This window comes from Anneissia japonica, unplaced genomic scaffold (assembly GCF_011630105.1).
Source record: "Anneissia japonica isolate Jap-2015-1 unplaced genomic scaffold, ASM1163010v1 scaffold69_len1423075_cov170, whole genome shotgun sequence".
Taxonomy (NCBI): Eukaryota; Metazoa; Echinodermata; class Crinoidea; order Comatulida; family Comatulidae; genus Anneissia; species Anneissia japonica.
Window position 1 is genome coordinate 543463 of NW_022748202.1, and position 24812 is coordinate 568274.

The 24812-nt window shown below is 32.2% G+C and overlaps 2 protein-coding genes across 2 annotated transcripts; both read right to left on the reverse strand.

Annotated features, from left to right (window-relative positions):
- Nucleotides 1–7418: 7418 nt before the first annotated feature.
- On the reverse strand, nt 7419–16791 carry LOC117120781. Its single transcript, XM_033265869.1, has 4 exons — nt 16308–16791; nt 14819–15298; nt 12806–12835; nt 7419–10518 (listed from the first exon to the last, which is right to left on the reverse strand). Exons 1-4 carry the CDS (start codon nt 16789–16791, stop codon nt 7562–7564), a joined length of 3951 nt encoding a protein of 1316 aa, XP_033121760.1. The 3' UTR covers nt 7419–7561.
- A 152-nt stretch (nt 16792–16943) lies between these two features.
- On the reverse strand, nt 16944–22620 carry LOC117120752. Its single transcript, XM_033265832.1, has 3 exons — nt 22541–22620; nt 18821–18902; nt 16944–17392 (listed from the first exon to the last, which is right to left on the reverse strand). Exons 2-3 carry the CDS (start codon nt 18831–18833, stop codon nt 16944–16946), a joined length of 462 nt encoding a protein of 153 aa, XP_033121723.1. The 5' UTR covers nt 18834–18902; nt 22541–22620.
- Nucleotides 22621–24812: the final 2192 nt, after the last annotated feature.

Here is a 24812-nt window from a genome sequence, read left to right on the forward strand (position 1 = left end):
GGGGAAATTCAAAATGTTTGCAAAAAAATCCCAAAAAAAAGACGGAAAGGCGGGGGGAGTTGATTCTTAGATGCCTGGAAATTACCTTTCCCAACTTCAGAGGTGTCATTTATTTGACCCTTATTTCCTTCAAAAAAAAAAACAAGGTCTGTTCTGGTCAAAATTTTTTTTTTTTTTAATTCTTGCGCTTATACACAGAGTTAAAAAAATTAAAAACATGCCTAGGCAGTATATTATATATTCCAAAAATATTAAATAGTCGGATACGTAGCCTTTCCTTCCATGGATTGATGAACTGATGTCTGAAGAACGCATTTCGTACATAAATTACGACGTCGAACCAAAAAAGTGTTTATAATTTTATTTAATTGAAACTGTTGACCTAAGTCTAGCTTGATCTGAAAAAAATAAAAACTGAAATAAAAATTGCCATTCATCCTACAAAATTGTGAATTGTACCAAGTGAGACTTTCCTTTCCAAAAAATCCTTTTTCAGCAATTAATCTTTCACCAGCCAATGGGCATATTTTTACGTTGTTGATACAAAATTACTTTCACTAACATTTAAGTAAGCAAGTAATTAATGTTTTATTCAAATATGTAACCAATACTGCCCGTATATTTTTTTTATAGCCCCTGAACTTTTGGTAATATAGTTTATTTAAAGTTGTTTCAACATCTGAAGTAAATAAAAAAAAGTTAAATTTAAAGCCCATTAAGGTTACTTATGGTTATTATCCACAATTTAGAATCATATTCTGACTCTTTTGATTATGTTTAAGTGTTTTATTTGTTAATTTAATTGTTTGTCAAAAAGGTGTACTCCATGTAAAACCTTTATTTGACAAAATATCTTAAGCTGTCTCTTATACACATCTTCTTTACTAACAAAACCAAATTTGCGAGAATATAATATCTCTACTTATCAGCGCTGTTTCCATGTGCAAGCTGGTTGGTGGGATTGCTTGATAGAGTACTTTTTCCTCTTTAATTTTCCTTGTTTTCTGTGGTCAAACATTACTTGTATGTCTCATAATGTCCAAGAATCTTCTAATAACTGAGATAAAGTGCCTAAGTGCCTATTATTATAAATTATGGGAATGGGAATAAATTACTGTAATAGCAATTGATATATAGTTATAATTATTTCTATTATATTACAGTCATTAATATAATATCTAATTGATAAGCATATAATTATTATTATTATTTTTTTGTTAGAATTGTTTGGCATACCTAACCACAACTTTCGCGAACGTTATAAGAAGGTTTTGTGTTTGCTGGGAGCGTGGTACTCCAAAGCAGCAAATTTTCAATGAAGAAATGTCTGTGGTTAACCATTTATAAATAAAAATCTTTTGTTATTTAAAAACACTACTCTCTCCTGTTCAGTGTTTCCCCTAGATCTGCCCCTGGTTCCCCATCAACTTGATCATTTGTACAAAATAAAAATAAAAAGACGTATTTCGAACTCACAACATTCTTAACCGACCACACCATTCATGCAACTTGCCCTATTAGTGGTAGTAGCAATAATCTACAGTAATTTTTAATTAGAATGTTTATTTGTACAGGAAAAAAACACATTATTTAGAATGATCATTTTTACAAAGTTAAAATACTTAAAATTGAAAAAAAAAAAAAAATTCTTAAAATTGGAAAAAAAAAACACATCATTTCGAACTCACGACCTTAAGACATCCTTAACCGAAAGTCGCTCCTCGGTGTTCATTTTCCTTTTAAAATGGGAACAGTTTGACAAAATGAGAAAAAAAAATAATTACATGATTCAAACTTGCTAAATACACAATTTGAACTCACGGCCTTAAGTTCTTTAGAACAAATCCCTAACCGACCATGCCATTCATGCGACGTACACTATTACGGTTGTGGTAAATAGTAGTAATGTACAGCTGTTTTTGTTTTGTAGGTGTAGGAAGTCCCCTCTAGTTTATGTGTACAAAATTTCCTGCACGTCCATATCAAAATAATAAAAATTCGCCATAATTCGTCAAATATCCGTGGCTTCCAGGAGGCTTGGGCGCTAGGCGGCCCCCGGCCCCAGCTATATGAGACTTGATTCGCTCCACTAGCCCCTCTGCCTGGCAGGTCCTGGCTCCATCACTGGATATTGCTTCACCACTTTTAAACTAATCCTACATCTAATTGATATTATTGTAAGTATGGATTGGATTATATAACATCAACTTTGTTAAAGACTGGTGTATTAATAGCCACTGTCTTTAATCCTATAACTTTTTTCAGGTTGCATGTTGTGCATGTAAATTAACTAGCAAATTATCTATCAATCATTAACACTTACAATACTAATGAATGTCACATAATAAACCAGGTATATAATTATAAAAGCAATGACCAAGGATTTTTAATTTCTCTTATCACAGAGGTAAATTACTTTTTTTTTATAAGATCACTAAGGCTGAAATTGCTTAAAACTTAAGAACGAAATAAGGCTGAGGTAAACTTTTAAATATTTTTTAAAATTTTCTTTACATAAAAAAAAAACAGAAGGTGTGACTTTATAGGATTATACTGCATTTTAAATAATATTCTATCTTTGAAAAGTGTGTAAAAAAAGAACAAAATAACAACATTTTTGAGCCTGTAGTCAGCAAAAAAATAAGAACACTGATTAAGTATAATACAGTAGTAGTAGTAGTAATGATGATAATAACAATAATAATAGTAATATACTTTATTTAAACACGGAGACACTTGAATCACCCATGGGTGTTTTTCATCAAGGCCATGCAAGGCCATACATAATTAGAAAAGAAAAGAAAAATTATTGAAAAGAAAATGAATTAAAGAAAACAACAAAAACATAAAATCTTAACTACCAGTGAAACTATACCCCGCTGGACACCAACTCGGTATTTCTAAGTTTCAAGGATGACAATGGATAAAATCAACAATTTTTATAAAGACTTTGTTTGAAACTATGAAGATTGGAAGAACATTTAAGTTCATCGGAAAGGTCATTCCAAAGTACAGTATAGCACCATGATATGAGAGGCTAATTTTCTTGCACTCGATGTTCACTTTAGGAATGCCATTGGCAAGTCTGGTATTGTAATTATTTTCTCTTAGGTGAAAGCAGTTAGAAAGATATGATGGAACATTGTTATTGAAGATTTGATACATAGATATTGCTTCAGTATTGTGCATTCTTTGTTTAAGTAGATTAAGGTCTTGTAAGGCTTGAGTACTGGAGTCGCATCGTGAAGATCTTGTAATAATCTTTGCTGCACGGTTTTGCAGTTTATCAAAATATTTTTTTTTCATTGAATTACTCCAAACGACACTGTAGTAGTAGAAGTGTGGAACTATGATAGTTTTGTATATATTACTTTGAATTTTTTGAGAGACTAATGCATTTGACTTTCTTAGGTAGTACAAGCCTGGCAAAACCTTAGCCTTTACATGATCAGCATGGTTTTCCCATGTGAGGTTTTCATCAATACCTACTCCAAGGTGCTTACAACTCTTTACCCTCATTAGACTTTGCTCATCAATTTTGATATCACTGTTAGAAATCTTAGAAAGCTTCTGATGTGTCCCTATGTTCATATATTCAGTTTTATTAATATTTAAGCCGAGTTTGTTAATTTTAAGCCACTTTTGAACATTTATAAGCTCCTGATTAATTAAATCAACGATATTATTAATGTCAGGAGATGAATAATACATGCATGTATCATCTGCATAAATACTAATATTTACATTTTTAATACTCTTGGAAGGTCATTTACATATAGTAGGAAAAGTAAGGGTCCAAGAATGGAGCCCTGTGGAATTCCACAAACATTATTACAAACATTTGACATTACACCATTAATATTTGTAACATGACACCTGTCCTTAATTAACAAAAAAAGTCCCCATAATAGACTGCTCCCTGAATAGGGGAAATTAATTGAAAACATGAAATTTTTTTCCTTAATAGGGGTTATGGTATGCAGCCATCAACTTAAAAATGATGATATAGATCATTTATAATTTTAGTTTAATTTTTTTAAAATGATATTTACAATAGAATTACCGTACTCGTGCAAATAAGCGCCCCGTTTGAATAAGCACCCCTCTCGAATATCCGCCCTTCATAACGTGAAAATTTTCTTAAACAGCCCTTTTAAATTAACGTCCCCTTCTAATTTGAATAAGCGCCCCCTCATAATATTTTCTTTTTAGCAAGTCAATAATCCAATCAATCCTGGGACTGTGGTTGCTGGCATGATTTGAGCCGTAGAGTCGAAACACATTCTTCTTCATTCAATATCAAACTGAGGATATTTCTATTGGACAGACGAGAGCTCCGATCCCTGGACAGACAGTATATATTTCCAACTTCATACTTTTCACACTATTTGTCTATGCAAGTCCTAATCCTCCTCTTCTTTTTCTGACTTTAGCACATTCTCATCTATGTTTTCAAGAAAAAAAATACAATAATGCTGCCATCCTGCTAATCTCAATCGGGCGATGGCCAACAAGCTAACCACTACCCACCACCACTAATTGAATTTGCTATTTTGCTGTTATGTAAATTTTCATGCATTTTTGCCATGAGCCATGTTTTCTGGACGATTATCTTTTCTAACCACCATTTGTAATGTCCTTATATAATCTTTTTTCATTGAAAAGGTGCTTCTTGAATTTAATCATTTCCTATAAGAACCCCTTGATTTTCATCTACTGTATTTCATAAGCGCCCTCAATTTCCACTCATGTTTTCATAAGTGCCCCGTTTAAATAAGTGCCTCATTTGAATAAGCATCCCTCAGAAAGTGCAAAAAATATTTTAAGCGCCCGGGCGCTTATTCACACGAGTACGGTAGTTTGTAACAACAATCTTCACAACAAATGCAATATAATATAATACAATGTTAACATTAATGTTTTTTATAACAACAGTACTGTTATTGCTTCATGATTCCATCCATGAATGATAATACGAACCAACAATTAAAAGAATAACGGAGGGCACTCTATTTCATTATTACATACAGACATGGGTTTAGCCAGAAAAAAGAAATAAAAATGGAAGACAAAGAACTTGTCGCACAGCAATAGCCGAGTAGCGAAACCTCGAGTGAGAGTGGGTGGGTGTTATTTGCTAAAGATAGCCAAGCCGTCACAGTAGAAGTGGCCGTCATAATTAACTGTTAGCCATCCAAAAGACGGCCGAGTAGCTCACTGGTTAAGCCCTTGCACAGGGGGCACTATTTACACATTTTATTTATTTTTTGTCTCATGGATCAGGCACCAACAAAGTTGGCAGGTATAAAATTGACAAGATTGGTTACATCACATGAAGTACAGTATGGCCATAAAGAATTCCAACAAATCCACATTGAAAATAATAAAGCCCAACAGGAATGTACAAAGACAAAGATAGTTCAACACCTAAAGTACAGGTTATACATGCCTTCCAACATAATCATCAGTAAAAAAATACCACCTATTTTAAAGTAACATAAACATTCTCAGCTTGAACATAGAAATTAGTGTATTTTGGATTTGATTTATTCGGTGTAAACACCAAGAATAGCCCACGAAAGTCTAGAAGAAGACTTATTTCTGGTGGTGATTAGACAGTACACCGGTAGACAATCCCCTACTCTTTTCCGAAGATAGTACTGCGTTCTTTAATGTGCACATGGGCCATAGATGCACACGGGACCAAAAAAAAAATGCTTACCCATAAAAACCATTATTTTACAGCGAAAAAAATGATAGAAACACTTCCAGTCACTGGAAGTATTTTATTAATCTTTATTATAATTATCCAGTTAAAGAAAAAACAGAGAACACATTTGTTTAATTAAATAATTTCTATGCTCAAGTTAATAATTTGTTACTGCAAAATAAGCAAGTTAATTTAAAAATTAACAAAATTAATTAATTTTTATTAATTAATCATTTTTTTTATTGCGCCTTACCCTGACTCTGCAACTCATTGCCATCAAGATTAAGCATACTGTCTTTCAGTACTACATTCATCCTACCACATTCCTCCATCATTTCATTAACAATACTGTCTAACAAACTGCAATGACTCATGTCAATGTAAATCAATCTTGGGGAGATCTTTAAAAGACAAGCCAATTTTTTTCCACTGATTGCAGATAAGTTAATTCTACTCAAACTTAATCTTTTCCAATTCAATCTTTTATTTCCACCTACTGATTTAACCAGCTTTTCTAGGTTATCAACTGTAAGACAATAATCACTCCATCTGAAAGTATCATTAGGTGTTTTGGGGTATTTTGCTGGAAATACAGAGCCATGTTTTGTGATATTAGTAGGATAGCAGGTTACCCTGACTACCTCTGCAAGTGATGGACCATTAATATCTGAAAGGTTATTGCCCCACAGACAAAACATGTTGTATTTTAGTTCTACATCCATCCTACCACATTCCTCCATCATTTCATTAACAATACTGCCTGATAATCTGCAATGACTCATGTCAATGTGAATCAGGTCTGAAGAGACTTTACAAAGGCAAGCCAAATTTTTTCCACTAATTGAAGACAGGTTAATCTTACGGAAATCTATCCGTTTCCAATTTAATGTCTTACTTGCACCTACTGATTCAATCAGCTTTATTAGGTTATCAGCTGTAAGAGAATAATCCCTCCATCTGAAAGTATCATTATCAGGCATTTTTGAGTGTTTTGCTGGAAATAAAAGGTTATGCCTTGTGAAATTAGTAGGATAACACATTACCCTGACTACCTCTGCAAGAGATCTACCATTAATATCTGAAAGGTTATTGCCATACAGACAAAACATGCTGTCTTTTAATTCTACATTCATCTTTTCACATTCCTCTATCATTTCATTGACAATACTGCCTGATAATCTGCAATGACTCATGTCAATATAGAATAAGTCTGGAGAGATCTTCAAGAGACAAGCCAATTCTGTTCCACTAATTGAAGAGAGGTTTATCCCACCAAATTCAATCCTTTTCCAATTCAATGTTATAGATTCACCTACTGATTCAACCAGCTGTTTTAGATTATGAGCTGTAAGTGAATAATATTTAGTCCATCTGAAAGTATTATCAATAGTAGGCTCTTTTGAGATTCTACCTGTAAAAAAATTACAATACCTTAATCCTCCACGACGAGGACGATAATTTACCCTGACTAACTCTGCAAATGATTTACCATTAATAGTTGAAAGGTTATTTCCATCCAGATTAAGCATGTTATCTTTTAATACTACATTCATCCTACTACATTCCTCCATCATTTCATTAACAATACTGCCTGATAGACTGCAGGCACTCAAGTCAATATGGATTAGGTTTGGAGAGATTTTTAGAAGATAAGCTAATGCTTCTCCACTGACTAAAGATAAGTTAATTTTACTCAAATCTATCCTTTTCCAATTCAAAGTTTTATTTACACAGGATTTCACCAGCCTCTCTAGGTTGTCAGCTCTAAGGGAATAATCACTCCATCTGAAAGCATCATCAATATCAACCACTCTTTTATTACGAGGTAGAAAAATGCTCCACGAGAGAATCCTACCATAATGTTGGAACATGCATTACCCTGACTAACTCTGCAAGTGATTTACCATCAATATTTGAAAGGTCATTGCCCTCAAGATTAAGCATGCTGTTTTTCAATACTACATTCATCCTACCACATTCTTCCATCATTTCATTAACAGTACTGCCTGATAAACTGCAAACACCCATGTCAATATAGAGTAAGTCAGGAGAGACTTTCAGAAGTTGAGCTAATGTTTTACCACTGACTGAAGATAGGTTAATCTTTCTCAAATCTATCCTCCTCCAATTCAATGTCATATTTTCACTTACTGATTGAACAAGCTTTTTAATGTTATCATCTGTAAGAGAATAATCATTCCATGTGAAAGTATTATCATAAGGCCGATGCATCACCCTGACTAACTCTGCAAGTGATCTACTATCAATATCCGAGAGGTCATTGCCCTTCAAGTTAAGCATGTTGTCTTTCAATACAACTTTTATCCTACTACATTTCTCCATCATTTCATTAAAAATACTGCCTGATAAAATACATCTCTTTATGCTGAAATGATTAAGTTTGGGAAGTTTTTGTAATAATATTCCAAAAATTTCTCCATCTAACTTTCTTAGATCATTTTGGCTGAAATCAAGTTTACATAATTCAATTGCAGGAAATTCATTAGCCACCATCTTATTAAAACTTTCCTCCGAAAGCCCACATGAAGCTATTTTAAGACTGGATATATTAGGATACACTTCAAGTATATCACCCAATATTGCATCATCAATGTCATTATTGCTAATGTCAAGCTTGCATCCTTCTAATTCAGCTCCACTATTCTGACATTCTGTAATCATTGCCCTCACAATATCACCCGATAGTCTACAACTACTTATGTTTAGATCAATTAGTTTAGGAGCTATTTCAAATAGTTTTCCTAGTACTGTCCCATCAATATTATGTAGATCAGTATGATTTATATCAAGTTCTGTTAATTTTAACTTCACTTGAGTTTTGCGTAACTCTTTGGTAACCACACTGAGTATAGCCTCAGTAAGCCTATCATTAGCTACCTTTAAGGTAGATAGGTTATCAGAATGTGACAAGAGATGAATTAAAAATGATGAATTAAACTTAAAGTCTAAATTGATGGTAGAGTCACTATATTTTAATTGGAGGTATTTCATCTCAGCTGAAAGGATGCCGATGTTATTATCCTTCCAATTTGAAATATGTCTAAATAAATGGTGTCGTTTCAATCCATATACTTGACCCTCATTTAGTCCTTGTACTATAACCGAGATATGTACAACACTTCTACATGACTTTCTGACAGAATCTTCACTGGATGTATCTACCAAAGATACCATTTTCTCTTCAAGTGTTTCACATTTACGTTCATATTCAATGCAACATCTATTCATAAGCTTGAATAATGGCTCCTTTTTTCGTCTTTTAACTTCAAGAACACTTTTAAGTGTCTCACACATTTTCTCACAGTATAATTTCATTTCAGTGGACATGTTTGTATCTAATTCATTCATTACGCATTCTTCATTTTCATCCTTGATATATGTGAAACATTGTGCTATTGAGTAATAATTTGAAGCCCGGATTATTAACCAATGATTCAGTAATTTACCAGCTTTAGCACCAAGAAATTTTAAAGTATACGCTCTTGTCACATTTAAATATTTATTAGACCTTATCACCTCATATTCATCAGCTTTCAAACATTCTTTTTCAATTTGGTTAGTCAGGTACAAACACGCTAGTGTCTCTGAAATAAGCTTGTGTGGGGGTATGAAAATCTCCCTTGTGTCACTTCGGTTAACGGGGGCTTGATCTTCATAAACAAAGCCAAGTTCCAGTGCGAAATCTACTTCAACTTCTGACTTTGAATTCTGGTTCATCTCTGATAAAACATACTTGTCAATAGACAATTTATTTTCCTTTAGCCCTTCATACATACATCCTCCTAATAGCAGAATCGCACGTCTATACTTCTCTGGAATTCTCTCAATTTGGGAAAAGTCAGCTGCAGTTTCATAATTACTCTTGACTTTATGTTGCCTTAAAATGGAACAAATCAGCTTTTTTAAAAGATCTGACAAGTCCTTTGGAAGATGTTGCTCTTGTTCCCACATGGTACAAATCATTAGCAATAACAGTGGGGTTGAACACAATTCAAATGCCTCTTTATGATCATAACCTCTTAACGTCCGAGATAGTAATTTCCCCAAATCTTCTTTTTCAATGAAGTTAAAATGATTTGTTATGTACTTCATTATGTTTCCTTCACTGAATCCATTCACTTCAACATGTACGGTACAACATTTTACCAAATCAATTATGTTTTCAGGTCGGGAGGTTATCACTACAGCACTTTTTTCTAATTCAAGACCTTTGAACAGATATATAGGGTCCTTAGCATCTTTTTGTAACTCATCATACCCATCTAACAAAATAACTACATCATCAGCATGGTTGACCAGGAATCTTTTGAATCTTTTAACTGGATCATTTTCAACCAAATTGTTCTGAAGACTATACTCTTCCATATCTATGTTTTCCAAAATTACATCCAAGAATTTTGTTTTTGTTCTAATGTTTCCAATACTAATCAAAAACAGTAATTTACCAACAAAAGTATCATCTTTATCAGTAGCCCATTTGTGAGTAATATATTTAAGAAGTGTAGTCTTGCCTATCCCCCCTTTTCCTGTTATCAATAACTTACATGAATCTTTTGATCTAATAACATCTAATACCTTTTTTAATGTTGTTTGTTTACCTTCCTGTATTATACCTGTTGACTTGAGTTTTGCTTCATCTTCTTTTTCAGATTTGAGTAAGCTGAGTTCAGTGAATACTTCTGCAATATCTACTGCATGCTTTTTGTGCCAGATTGCTGGTGTTATTTGGTTTTCGTTCCGATACAATCTTTTCAGTTTGTTTGTCAAAAATTGTTTGATACCTTCATCTGAAAAAGATTAAATCAAACACTAAACTGTCATCATTATTTCAAACTGTAGGCCTCCAGCCCTTTGTAAATAAAATATACATTTAAAAATAATATCTTGATGTAACAATGATAAAAATAAAGCATGTAACATACAATTCAAATGCCAATCATTTCCTTTAATGTTTAAAAGCATAATGAATAAATAAACATATTTTTCTAATAATAGTAGTGTTTTAAAAAATATAGTAGATCAAATTTTGCAAGGCTTGGGCAAGTATTGAAATAAGCTGGTAAATATTTTCTCCTTAGATTACTATCTTGCAGAACAGAAGAAAATGTAGCTCATTTTCCACACTCCCATTATTATAGATACAAACTCTATACTTAAATTCAACTCTGTTTTTACATCTTCATTCTAAAATTCTTAGTTTCCAATACTGAAAGACATTTAAACAAATGGAGATAAAATACATCCTTGTTGTAAAACATTTTTAAATTTATATTTTTTGTATGAACACAACTGTTTACATTTTCGTAATATGCTTTTAATACACATTAACACTATGGTAGTTCTAGGTAGGTTTTTATCTCCCGATTAAAAATTGTAAATTATTATAATGTTTGACCAACTAGTAGGTATTTTTGCTGAATCAAATACTTCATTAAAAATTGTTAACTAAAAAAAAAAAAGATTACAAAATTGTTTAAAACAGGCTGCCGGCAACCTCTCTTAAGCTTAGTTCCCACTAGGCCTATTATTACAATTAAGTTTCCTTGAACTGTACATTGGCCTAACCACGCCAGTCCTCAGAAAAGAAATATTCAGAACACAACCCAGGCCCCCCTCCTAGTCTACAATACAATGGTAGTCCTACAATAAATGCCTAATTACATAACAAGTTTTTGAAGGCTTCCTGTAAAAATTATTGCTTTTTTTTAATATGTTTTTTTGAAAAAAATTATATCAAAAATGTGAGTGAGAAAATTTTATTTTTACTGAAACCTCGGCACGAGGGAACGCAGTGACCGAGGGGGTGGGTAAATTTTTGTAATTCTGAGGTTCAAAAAGACTGCATTTTAGGGTACTTCAACTGTTAAAATGATTCTTTGTATTACTTTGTAACTATTAGCATTTACTTTGTAACTATTAGCATTTTAAATAAAATAGGACACAACGGCAAGGAAAGAAATGAATCCACAAATGATGATGTGCTCTTTGATGTTTTTCAAACCTTCGCCATACTTGATCTCCATTTTACACAAAGAACAGTAACATCATGCCAAATTAATTTTCCGAATGTACAGTAGTCTCCTACTAACTCTTTACATTCATATGAAGTTTCATCATCTACATTCTTACTGTCCGATCTAACCAGTATCCAACCAACTCCATAACCATTTGTTTTTACAGCCTTTTCAATAGTCTGAAGTTTTACTACTTCGCCTCTCTGAATTATATCACTGTGGCAAGCCAAATCACGGCATCTATGAACAGCCTCTACAATGTTGTAAACCAAAAAGTCGTCTTTGCAATGCAAAAAACAAAGTACAGTGCACCAGTGTGCTGTACGCCAACTAGTTACATCAAAAGATGTACTCTGACTAGTTATATCAAACAATGTACACCGACTATGTGTACATGAAAGATGTATGCCGACTTCTAGTTAATGTGCAATGGTGGCTCCAGAAATCTGACTGACAAGGTTAATTACAACTTAGAAACGGGAATGTATACACCTGCCATCCACATTTATTTATGTATTGTATTGCCAGTATTGTATTGTACTGTTACTTACTAATAGTAGTAGGCTATACAGAGTAAAAAAAAGGGTGATATTTCAAATAACAAATGTACAGGTTTTATTGTCCTGAACATCTTTACACCTTTTTTAAGAAAATCGGTTGAAAAATGGGACAGTGCGGGCCAAAAAACAAAATTGAGTTGGGGGGGGGGGGAGAGAAATGACAACTTTGGTGGTTAAAATACATGAATAAGGTCATAATTTTTTTTTATCTAAAATCATATTTTGGGGATAATATTGTCTATATATGTTTTTGAGGTCATGGGATTAGTGGTGTCAGAAATAGTTATAGTGGTCAAGTATTCTGTGAAAAAAAATACGTACAAAATACTGTACATTTGGTATTAGAAATACCACCATTTTATAGCCACCACTATTACTATATAGTGTGCAACAAGTAACTACTAAGTAATTATCTATGTATAATTTGGTTTTATTAGGATGTATTTGTATTTAAATGTCAATATAATGTTAAAAAAGGTTACATTAAATATATTACACACCTTCATCCAACCTTGATCTTCTTGACTTGTCTGTAAAAAGAATAAATCATAGGGCATAATGAGCAAAACAATAGTGTGCATTTTTTTGAGTACCATGGTACCTACCTTTGTGTTTTTTTGCAACAGCGATATCTAAAATAAATAAGTTCCTAATTTTGATAAACATGAAATTAATATGGATTTTAAAAAATAAAGAGATCAATATGTTACTGTATATAATCATAAAAACTAAATGGTTAGGTAGAGTTTGATGTTGAATTGGCACCTCGACCTCTGATGATTAGTGCCTACAATTTAATACAAACACGTAAAATATGAGCTTTTGTCATTATATAATTTTTGGTACAATTCAAATCCGGTCCAGATATTTTTCAACCTTTACTCTAAGTGTAATACAGTAGAACCCCTATTACTTTAAGGGGACACCATTAGGACCCAAAAAGTGTCCCTTGAATAGGGGTATCCTAATTCAGGGGACACTGACTAAACATGAAATTGTCCCCTTTTTTAGCATGATTTAATACAGTGATGACATGTAGATTCTGATTCATTACAATTACAAAAAATCAGGATGCAGGCTGTACACATACACAATAAACAAGAAATCCCCATGGTAATTGTCAAAATTAAAAAGATTGTATTATATAAACTACAGTAAAACATGAACTAGGAATACATACCAATGTCCACTCTAGATAATCAGAGGAAAGAATTTTGGTTTGATGATTAAGTTTATTGTACCCCTCGCTGTCCAGCCTTAATAGGGTTAAAAATATATTGATTTGACCATTTGGTAAACTTAGAGAATGTCCCTGTCCTCTTAATAGGGATGTCCTGGGCTGGTCGTAGTGTTAAAAGATATATTATTTCCACTTGTTTTACGGAAGTGTCCCCTGAATAGGGGTGTCCCAAAGGAGGGGTTTTCTGTTTAAAAACAATTATTTAAGAACTAACATTAAATTTTTTAAAATTTTAATATTACTAGGCTTATACCTAGGCCTATACAAAATTAAAGCCAAACTAGTGTTTATGTTAAAATGATTGCACTACAAAGCATTTCATATTTTAAAAAATTATAAACTGAGCGATATTGACACCAAAATTCTAGGCCTTGAATTTTAGTACCGTAAATTAAAAGAAATGAAAGAAAATTTGGGTTCTGAGATTCATATAGCTAATTTAACATTAACAGTATTTTAAATTTAGTTGCAAATCAATCAAATCATTAAACTAGAAATGCTCCTTTTACACTGCGCCTTACCAAACATTAGTTAGGCCCAATAAAATAAATTGTTTGTTTGCCCTCCTTTTTTGGGTGGGTGGAAAAATTTTGTTTAAATTTATTTAATTTTTTTAAATACTCATGATCATCAGATGAAATGAAAATAACCTACAGAGGCCTAGAATGGCAATATCTTACATCAGACAACTTTAGATTAATTTGTAGGGCATCTGGCGAAAAATTAAGATAACTTCACTCACATTTTTTTAAATTTTTTTTTGTTTTTCCACCCCTATTTTTTTCAGTGAGTTAGGGGTAAGTGGAGGAGGGCAAACAAACAATTTTTTTGGCCTTATCGTGTAACAAACAATTTACTACAACGGGGACGACGACAACAACATGAACAAATATTACAATTTTACTAAAATTATAATTTTTCTTTGGGAATTATGATAGCATGTAGCATAGATTTTGTGATTAGTAAAATATAAATTATGCAAATGAGCAATTAGCATATTCACACACATACCAAAAACCATAAGCTCTATCTAGTTATTACCACCTTGTATTTTGCCAAGTTTGAAACCAATCAAACTTGCCAAACTTTAGTAATCATCGTAAATAACTTAAATTACCTGTTTAGAGAAATAATAATTATGCAAATGAGCAATTAGCATAAAAAAAGGCTCTGTCTTCATACACCATCTTGCATTCTGCTAAGTTTAAAACTAATCAGACTAAAAAAAATTAATTATTGTGGTAAAAAACAAATCAATAATCATTATACTCACCAACACATTCAAAATTCTTGAGAAACGATGAAAAGTTAACTTCTGAAACAACACCCTCACTTTCAAGAAATGCGATTAGTTTCCATGAATTGGAACAGAAGCCATCTGGAACTTTGTACATCTGACCAATCCTTTGAATATCTAAGGTTGAAAATTTTTTTCCAAGATCAACAACACGTTGACGATGTTCCGAAAATTGAGCAATTTTCACTTCCGCTGGGTATGTTTCATACTTCTCCGTTATCTCCTTCAAATACTTTAATCCAGTCAGTTCAATTGTTTGAAACAAAACTGAAATGTCTGTTGGCTTCAAAATGCCTGCTACATTGAGTATTTGAAATAAATCAAAGGCAGACTTAGCTTCCTCCAATTCTGTTGTAATTGTTGCAAAATCTTTGTACAGAACCCTCAACATATCTATATACTTTTCATCTTCCTTGCTGATTGCATAAGATATCTTCACAAGCAGTTGATTAAAATCTGTATACAAAAATTGTAAGATTTAAATAGTAAAATTATTATAAACTTAATCACAAATTCTCTTGACCTGAGTTTGTTGGAGACTGTTAATTTCACAATACAATAACTATAAGTTGTGTTGATAAAGCTTCAATAGAAAAAAAATGGTGGCATTCTGAAATGGATATATTGTCAATACAGTTCAGAGCAACTAAGTCTCATTGAAAATTTCACCTATGATCAAATAATTGAAAATATATTGTATACTTTCATGTAATACTTGGGCAAAAAAGTTTGTATTGAACTTTTGGATAAAAAAATTGGATGGGTCGTAGGTCAGATTTCTTTTACCCTTGCTTGCTTGCACTGTTGACGGGTTAAGAGGCTTTAGCTGTGTTTCAGCCCTAGGTGCAGGTATTTTATGGCTTATAAATTAAATAAATATAAATATTGATCTAGCCTATACCATGAGTGGTTTTCAGCCTAGTATATGGTGATTTCCATAAAAAAAAAAATCAAAGAAAAACCTTCCACCCTCCTCCCAATTTTCCAGTATATTATATAATAGGCCTACAGTAGCTCTGAGACTACTGTAGTAATTTTAGAAACAGAGGATAACTGATTTGGATAATTAAACTTTAATTTTTGTTAACTTTAATTCTAAAAAAATTACATACAACAATTATTCCCATTACTATGGCAACTTCAATGCACAATTTACCTACTATTTTGTTTTGCTGTTTGCGTTCCCACAACCACCTAAGAAGGCTTAGGCCTACTCTAACTCGGCGTAAATGGCTGTTGTAGGCCTACATACTCATGCATGTTTATGTGTCAGTTCAATCAATCAAAATGCATCTTACTTATAGCTTTTCATAGCTTATGTTAAATTAAAAAATAAAATTCCAGACCCGAGATTTCTGACTTTTACAGTCAGTCAGAATAGGGCAATAGATTTTTTTTTGGCCTAATGTTATGTCCTACATGCATAGAAATGTTGGGCTATTTTAAATATAAAGTTTTTACTTACCGGTACCTTCATTTACATCATTCTCCTTCAAACGTTGAAGAAATGATAATATGCTATTTTCAGTTAAATCAAATGTATCTTCAAGGTGTTGAATCAGTTTCCATTGATTAGAAAAATTGCCCTTGTATAACTGACTAACCTTCTGGAGATCTTTAAGTGAAAATTCTTTTCCCAGAGCAACAACCTGTTGACGATGTGGTGAAAACTGAATGATCTCCACTTTATCAGGATACCTCTCATACTTCTCAATTGTCTCCTTTAAATATTTCAATCCAGTCAGTTCAATTGTTTCAAACAAAACAGAAATGTCTGTTGGCTTCAAAATTCCTGGTGCTATCAGTCTTTTGAATAAATCAAATGCAGACTTAGCTTCCTCTAATTCTGTTTTAACATTTGCAAGATCTCTGTACAAAACCCTCAACATGTCTACATACTTTTCATCTTGCTTGGTGATTGCATCAGAAATTTTCCCCAGCATCTCCATTAACTCTGTTGCAATGATAGTACAGTAACAGCAATCGTATATAAATTATAATATTATTTAGTATCATTGATAAGGCCAAAAAAAATTGTTTGGTTTGCCCTCAACACCACCACCTCCCTGTTCCGCATATTTGCATTAAAATTGATGGAACATCAGCCCTCCCTGCTATTTTCAGTTAGAACAGATGCATCTTCAAGATGTTGAATCAGTTTCCATGGGTTAGAAAAATTGCCTTCATACAACTGACCAACCTTCTGAAGGTCTTTAACAGAAAAGTCTTTTCCCAGAGCAACAACCTGTTGACGATGTGGTGTAAATCGAGTGATCTTCACTTCATCAGGATATGTCTCATATGTCTTGATTATCTCTATCAAATATTTCAATCCAGTCAGTTCAATTGTTTCAAACAAAACAGAAATGTCTGTTGGCTTCAAAATTCCTGGTGCTATCAGTCTTTTGAATAAATCAAATGCAGACTTAGCTTCCTCTAATTCTGTTTTAACATTTGCAAGATCTCTGTACAAAACCCTCAACATGTCTACATACTTTTCATCTTGCTTGGTGATTGCATCAGAAATTTTCCCCAGCATCTCCATTAACTCTGTTGCAATGATAGTACAGTAATAGCAATCGTATATAAATTATAATATTATTTAGTATCATTGATAAGGCCAAAAAAAATTGTTTGTTTGCCCTCAACACCCCCCCCCCAACTCACTGGAAAAAAAAAGAAACGGCAAAACAAAAAAAAAAGAAAAAGTTTTTTTTAAAACTTTTTTCTTAACAAATTAAAAATAATGTGAGTGAGTATATCTTTATTTTTTACCAGATGCTCTACAAATTACTCTAAAGGTGTTGTCTGATGTAAAATATTGCCATTCTATGCCTCTGTGGGTTATTATTTTTCTATCTGATGAGTATTTTATTTTAAAAAATAAAAAATAAATTAAAAAAAAAACTTTTTCCACCTGTCCCAATTTATCATTTAAAAAAAAAGAAGGGCAAACAAACCATTATTTTTGGCCTAATAATGAAATGATTAGCATTTAATGAATTTTTTATCAAAGAACTTAAATAGCAGAAGAATGAACTGTTCCGCATATTTGCATTAAAATTGATGGAACATCAACCCTCCCGTGAGCGGGGTAAAATCTTACCATTGACAGGCAACAAACGAACTCCAAGCCGTGCCTTTATTATTGATATATAGCACCGCTGTGCAGACAGGGTAAGTTTGCTCTCGGTGTACCCACAATGCATTTCGAACGGATGCTTCACTATATTGGGAAGCTGCTCTATCTTCTGCTTTTTATTATCTTTGGTTTCATGTACAAAATTCACATACAAATGACCAGATTCTGCAGTTTAATGTGTGTGTGTTGCTTTTTGGCAGGCTCTCTGACATCTATCTCAACATTATGTTTTCTCTTTTTCCTCCACACATCCATTTTAATTTTTTGTTCCTTCAACATCTCTCTGACTTTTCATTTATTACAGGAAATCCATTTTTTTATTTAAATTTTCTGTTCTGTATTTGGGGGGTTGGGTTTGTAAATTTTTTTTGTAGGATCACACAATACATAATATATTGTTAATATTTTCATAATTTGATAAATTATAGTATTAGTATGGATGGAAGCAGCAGACTTTTGAAACATATACCATACTGGACTCTGCCCTCACAATGCAGCTTTAGAAAATAAAGGAAATGCTACATATTCAATGGGAACAACCGTCACTTAAACAACTATATCATGTAAACTAAAAATTGTCGCTTTTAATTTTGCCAATCTTTATTCATGAATGTTTTAATTGTTATTATGGTTGAACTCTTGTCACGCTTATTGTTAATTGTTATTCCTATGTACAGGTATATGCATATGTATATATACTTTGCAAAGGTGAACATTTTTCACTGTTGATGGTAGGTAGTAGACCTACTGAAACATGTTTGGTATGGGGCCATGAAGGCCAATTCTATATTAATGCCACACGGTTATATTATTTAATACAATGTACTGTATTTTACCCGATTCCTTCATCCTTCTTGTGTGCTTTACTTCTCACAGCAATACTCTACTCAAACTGGTGAGCTTCACAAATTTCACAAACTATAATTGATAATAAAAATGAAGATACATTATACATCGTCACATGACATGGGCTTGAACCTGCAGCCATAATATCGGTGCTGTTTCAAATGGCAAGCTCGGCTATGGTTCTGGAGGTGGAACAAGTCTTCTCGGATTAAGGACTATAAATTGTAGGCTCAGTATACACAGTGGCTCATGTGCACTATAAAGAACCCGGTACATCTTTCGAGACGAGTAGGGGTTACCCCGGTGTAATGGTTCATCTCAAGCCCCTGCCCTCATCCAGATGCTGAACAGGCGTTGATAGATAGATACATAGATTTAGATTCACAATAATTAAAATCTGAAGAAAACATACAATAATATACAAAGCCACAATCAAAAAATCTTTTTAAATCAGATTATACAATACTTTTGTCACACTCCTCAGTGTTTTAATTCATTCATTAAATACTTTTGAATAATGTTAATGTTTTCAGATATTATTGTTATTTTAATACATACATTTGGTAAGTTTTCAAAGTTTAAAATATTCATTCAAAAAATTTCTCAAGAACTTGAATGAAATATGAATAAAATATAAAAGAGCAGATAAATAAAAACAGATACAAAAATGCAATATCAGTATAATTATCTCAATAAATTATACCGGTATACAGCTAGCCCTCCAATTCAAAACCACATGCATTGAGAAAATTTATGGTTTTCTGGGCTCACGCTAACTGGTCGCCAAGTCGCCATGGGCGATTACTACTTTGGATTGGCATTAAAAAAATCAACTGCTTTTAGCCATTTTTGCAAAAGCCTAAAATCAAAAAATTTTAAATACCAGTACTTGCTAAAATAGGGCTACATTGTTTTTTTTTTCATTTATTGGTGTGCCAAAATATTAATTTGCCTATCAAGTAACGTTATCAACCCCCCTCCCTGAACCTACCAGAGATTTACTGTTGCAGAATGACTGAGTGTGCGTGAAAGTTTTTGGAAGGAGAAAGCTATGACGTGTGTGGCTAAACCGTGTTCATTTGAATCATGGTAGATAAAAACAATCAACAATTGTTGGAGGAAAAACACAAGTGTACGGTATTATTTCTTTGATAAAATACTATTTAATTTCTATACAATGAAATTTTGTCACTGAGAGAACAGATAATGATGTCAAACTATTGTATGCATGGAGGCTTGATGATCAAAAGTTCTTGCCAGTTTTGGAAAGTTGGTGCCTGGTGCATTTGGGCTGCGGCTTGGTGCCTGGAATTGTAAAAGGCCACGAAGTAAAAAGTTTGCTTTCATGATTGCAAAATACTAATAAGTCATGTGAATCCAGACAATTGGTTTTGTTCAAGTTAATAATTTGATATCTTTAGCCAATTAGCTAAACCTAAATTGTGTCCTTGTCTACAAAGGGAGGTTTGGTTTATACACGGAGGTATATTACTGTCCAATTGTCTTATCACTGTCGTCACTAAAACCATTAAAGTGTGCTAACAACATTATCAATTTTGTCAGGTGATTTCTTTGCAAGTCAAAGTTCATATACCAAACGACTGTTGATCTCCACTTTATTCCTACATACAATTTATGCCCATACTGGCATATGAAAAGAAATGACCAAACAAGTGGTGTATCTAGGGGGTGTGTGGGTGAGTGACTGACTGACTTTTAATATTTTAACATTTATTTATTTAAGTTTATAATGGACAAATTTTCATCACACCATATCGAGAAGGACACTGTCATCACTAAACTAATAAAGTGTACTGATAAAATTATAAAACACACAGTATTTTATCTCTCTTGTCAAGCATTACAAGATGTTTCTAATATTGCTATGCTAGGTACATTGCAATAATTGCAAAATATTACCTAATAATTAACTTGACACTAAGATATTTTTGACAAATCTGCTCTGCCAAGCATCATATCTCAGCATCAAGGTATTGAAATGCAGGTGTTCACAGAGACACTAGACAAGGAAAATTGGTCTCAATGATTCAAACATCTTTAGTGTTGGTGATATGTTAAAAATAAAGGGAAAGTTGGGAAGATTGCTTTTTGGTCGCATGTAGAGTTTGTAACAAAGTTCAACTTGAATAAGACAGTAAAAATAACCAACAATACAGTAAAACAGGAATGTACACAAGGCACTTACTTTATTTTCAATGTTTTAATGGTCAAAGAAACTTACTAAAATAATTAAAATAAATGTTTCCTACTTAATTATTAATAGAAAAAAGATAAAACAGTCAGTGACAGTTGAAATTTATTGAACTGGAAAGTGAAAAACATTCAACGAATCGATACTTTGCAATCATTTGTTTACGGTAACTCCTTTAAAAAAAATTATGGCTAATTCACAGAATTCCATATTCATTGATTGACTGGCAAGTACAAGATTTGGAAGATGAATGTGAATTGGCCAAATCTGAAAATGTTAAAATGTCTAATGTACAGAAGAAAACTAGCGGACAGTCTGATATATAGCTAAGTAAATGAATGTCTATGGTAAGTAAGCTGATATTTTGTGGGTTTCATATCACATTTTATACAAAAGAGAGATCATTTTTAAATTGTAGTCAATATTGTTGTCCTACAACTTTGTGCATTCAAAATAAACAACAGCAAACCCCCAAATGGGTAATTCTATGTAAAATAGAACATGATCATAAAAAATTCAAAATGATTTTTGAAAAATAAATTATGTATGACTTCATAGTACATGATTTGAAGTTTCTAAAAATATACTGTGCTTGACAGTAGACAATTTTTTATTTTAGAAATTTACATACTGTAATTTATGCAAATTTAGAATTTGTATACAAATTACTTTCACTTTTTTCAAATTTACACACTTGGATTTTAATTATTTATGGTACTGAATTATTAGTTGGGACATACTCGTAAAAATTGCCCCGGTAAAAATGGCCCCAAATGACAGGTAGGTAAAAATAAAATATAAATGGCAACTTATTAAATATGGATAATTTTTCATTCCTAATGATGACATAATTAATGTCGAAATATTGAATCACGACACGATAATGTGCATTTTGACACTTGGAGTATGCATTATACTATCTTATCTGATATTAATCAGTGTACGTTTCAGTACTGCAGAGGGATGATAAAGTTTGTAATGTTACAAACCTTAAAAAGGTTAGGCGAGACATTTTTTATACTTTGTTTAGCGAATTGGCCAATTAGCACACCTGCCACCATGAAAAGTAGAAATTTCAGAAAAAAATAAAAGTTTTTCTTTATTTTTATTATGCCCTCCGCTGCCTTGAAATCTCCAAAAATAAGATATGTATATTTCTTCCTAATTATATAAATTTGAAGCATTTAACCATCCTATTTTACATTCATCAATCAAATTTTATTTTTATTTTCTCCTTCTTCTGGATGTTTTTGGCAAAACTATTTGCTAAAATTTTATCTTTACATTTATTCTGCCCTCCTCCGTTGATCTTGAGAAAATAAGTAACAAACAAGCAATAAAAAAAGTCTCGCCTTATGAAAGTACTGGGTTGGGGTAAATAAAGGATGGAAATACATATCAATCCTTCATAGTGCTATAAAATAAATCAATCTAATTTCTGTATGATCATGAGCTCCTCTTCAAATTTATTCCTCAGAAATGTTGAGCTTTTACTTACCTTTCTACTCCTACTTCCTAACTGTTGGATAAAGTCTAACTCTTAGATACTTTGTAAAGGTGTCTTACTTGAAATGAAACTGTTTGATTTCTAATGGAATATTTATTGCCTAGTAATACACCCACACATATCAAAGTCCACATGATATTAGTTCACATTGTAAACCATATTAGGTTAATATTCTGAGTGATTACTTCATTGTATTTAAATGATTAAACTTTGACATGCTGACTCACATATCATAGTTCAAAAACATTCTTGAATAACACTTATTTATTTTATGATTTAATGTAAATTTAAATATATTAACTTTTTAAATTATATTTTAAAGAAGTAAAGAAGATTTGCACGGGTTGGGAAAATTTCCAAAAATGGAGTGGAGCTGAAATAGCTTGGTGTGGCTTGTTTCCAATCCCTGGGCTCTGGGTTCAAATCCCGTCACTGCAAGGGTTACCCCCATGTCTAAAACACATTCCACTCCCGAAGTACAGACTTTGTGTCTAAAGCATTGTTCCGCCCAGTAATTGGCGAGTTTTGTACTTGTTGGATGTGTGTGAAAGGAAGAGAAGTCTAATCTTTTATTTTTCACTTGAGACAGTATTGCATGAACATTAAAAAAATGTGTCTATCCATATTTACAAACATATTTAGTATTTATTTAAAAATATACTAAAGGTATAGCACACTGCAAATAGTAAATTAAATAATATCAGTAGCTATGATAGTATAGAAAAAAACAAACATTATTGTTCAGTGTGCTTATAAATGTTGAAATTCAAGTATGCATGTCATTTACTTAATAAATAGAAAACAAACACCTCCTAAACAGAACACATCAGTCCCATATAAATTTATACTTCCTTAAATTAAAAGGAAGTACATTCTTTAAAATGTTAATATTTTAAATAAATATAGGGTAGCATAATTATGTAGATAATTACAGAGAATTTTAATGAATTATCACTCACATTTACATGTTATATCTAAATTCCAAAGAATTAGTTTTTATGCACACACCAACATGGAAGTTTAGGCTGCCCAATAAATTTGATAAGCATATATGTTTTATTGAATTGGTTATAATAATAATCTTATAATCTATGCACATAGTTTAGAGTTAAATTTGACTTTCAAAATTAGCCGCATCATTCCTCGTTAGATGCTTAAGATTAAGTATTCGAAGATGGAATTCTTTGGTGTTGCCGATATATGCAGAACCTGAAAAACTTCACTCAACACGTCCAGTTCTTTAATAGCTTTTCTGTACATGATTATAACTCAGCGACCCAGCACCTTCTTTTAAAATCACAATCATGATTGGTTTTGTTAGACCCAGGCCTGGAAGGAAGTCCTGACACATAATAGTGTGTATGTTACTGTCTCTTATCCACATCTAGATGTGTATAAGAGACAGATGTTGGTGTGTGCATAAAAACTAATTCTTTGGAATTTAGATATAACATGTAAATGTGAGTGATAATTCATTAAAATTCTCTGTAATTATCTACATAATTATGCTACCCTATATTTATTTAAAATATTAACATTTTAAAGAATGTACTTCCTTTTAATTTAAGGAAGTATAAATTTATATGGGACTGATGTGTTCTGTTTAGGAGGTGTTTGTTTTCTATTTATTAAGTAAATGACATGCATACTTGAATTTCAACATTTATAAGCACACTGAACAATAATGTTTGTTTTTTTCTATACTATCATAGCTACTGATATTATTTAATTTACTATTTGCAGTGTGCTATACCTTTAGTATATTTTTAAATAAATACTAAATATGTTTGTAAATATGGATAGACACATTTTTTTAATGTTCATGCAATACTGTCTCAAGTGAAAAATAAAAGATTAGACTTCTCTTCCTTTCACACACATCCAACAAGTACAAAACTCGCCAATTACTGGGCGGAACAATGCTTTAGACACAAAGTCTGTACTTCGGGAGTGGAATGTGTTTTAGACATGGGGGTAACCCTTGCAGTGACGGGATTTGAACCCAGAGCCCAGGGATTGGAAACAAGCCACACCAAGCTATTTCAGCTCCACTCCATTTTTGGAAATTTTCCCAACCCGTGCAAATCTTCTTTACTTCTTTAAAATATAATTTAAAAAGTTAATATATTTAAATTTACATTAAATCATAAAATAAATAATAAATAAATACAGTGTTATTCAAGAATGTTTTTGAACTATGATATGTGAGTCAGCATGTCAAAGTTTAATCATTTAAATACAATAAAGTAATCACTCGGAACTA

Excerpts from the sequence above, each read along its gene's own strand:
- LOC117120781 (XM_033265869.1), bottom strand. The coding sequence starts at position 16,791 with ATGGAGATGCTGGGGAAAATTTCTGATGCAATCACCAAGCAAGATGAA. Across the intron at positions 15,299-16,307 it reads TGATGTAAATGAAGGTACCG|ATTTTAATCAACTGCTTGTG; the intron begins GTAAGTAAAAAC and ends TTTTGTATACAG. Across the intron at positions 10,519-12,805 it reads AAGATCAAGGTTGGATGAAG|ATGAAGGTATCAAACAATTT; the intron begins GTGTGTAATATA and ends AATCTTTTTCAG.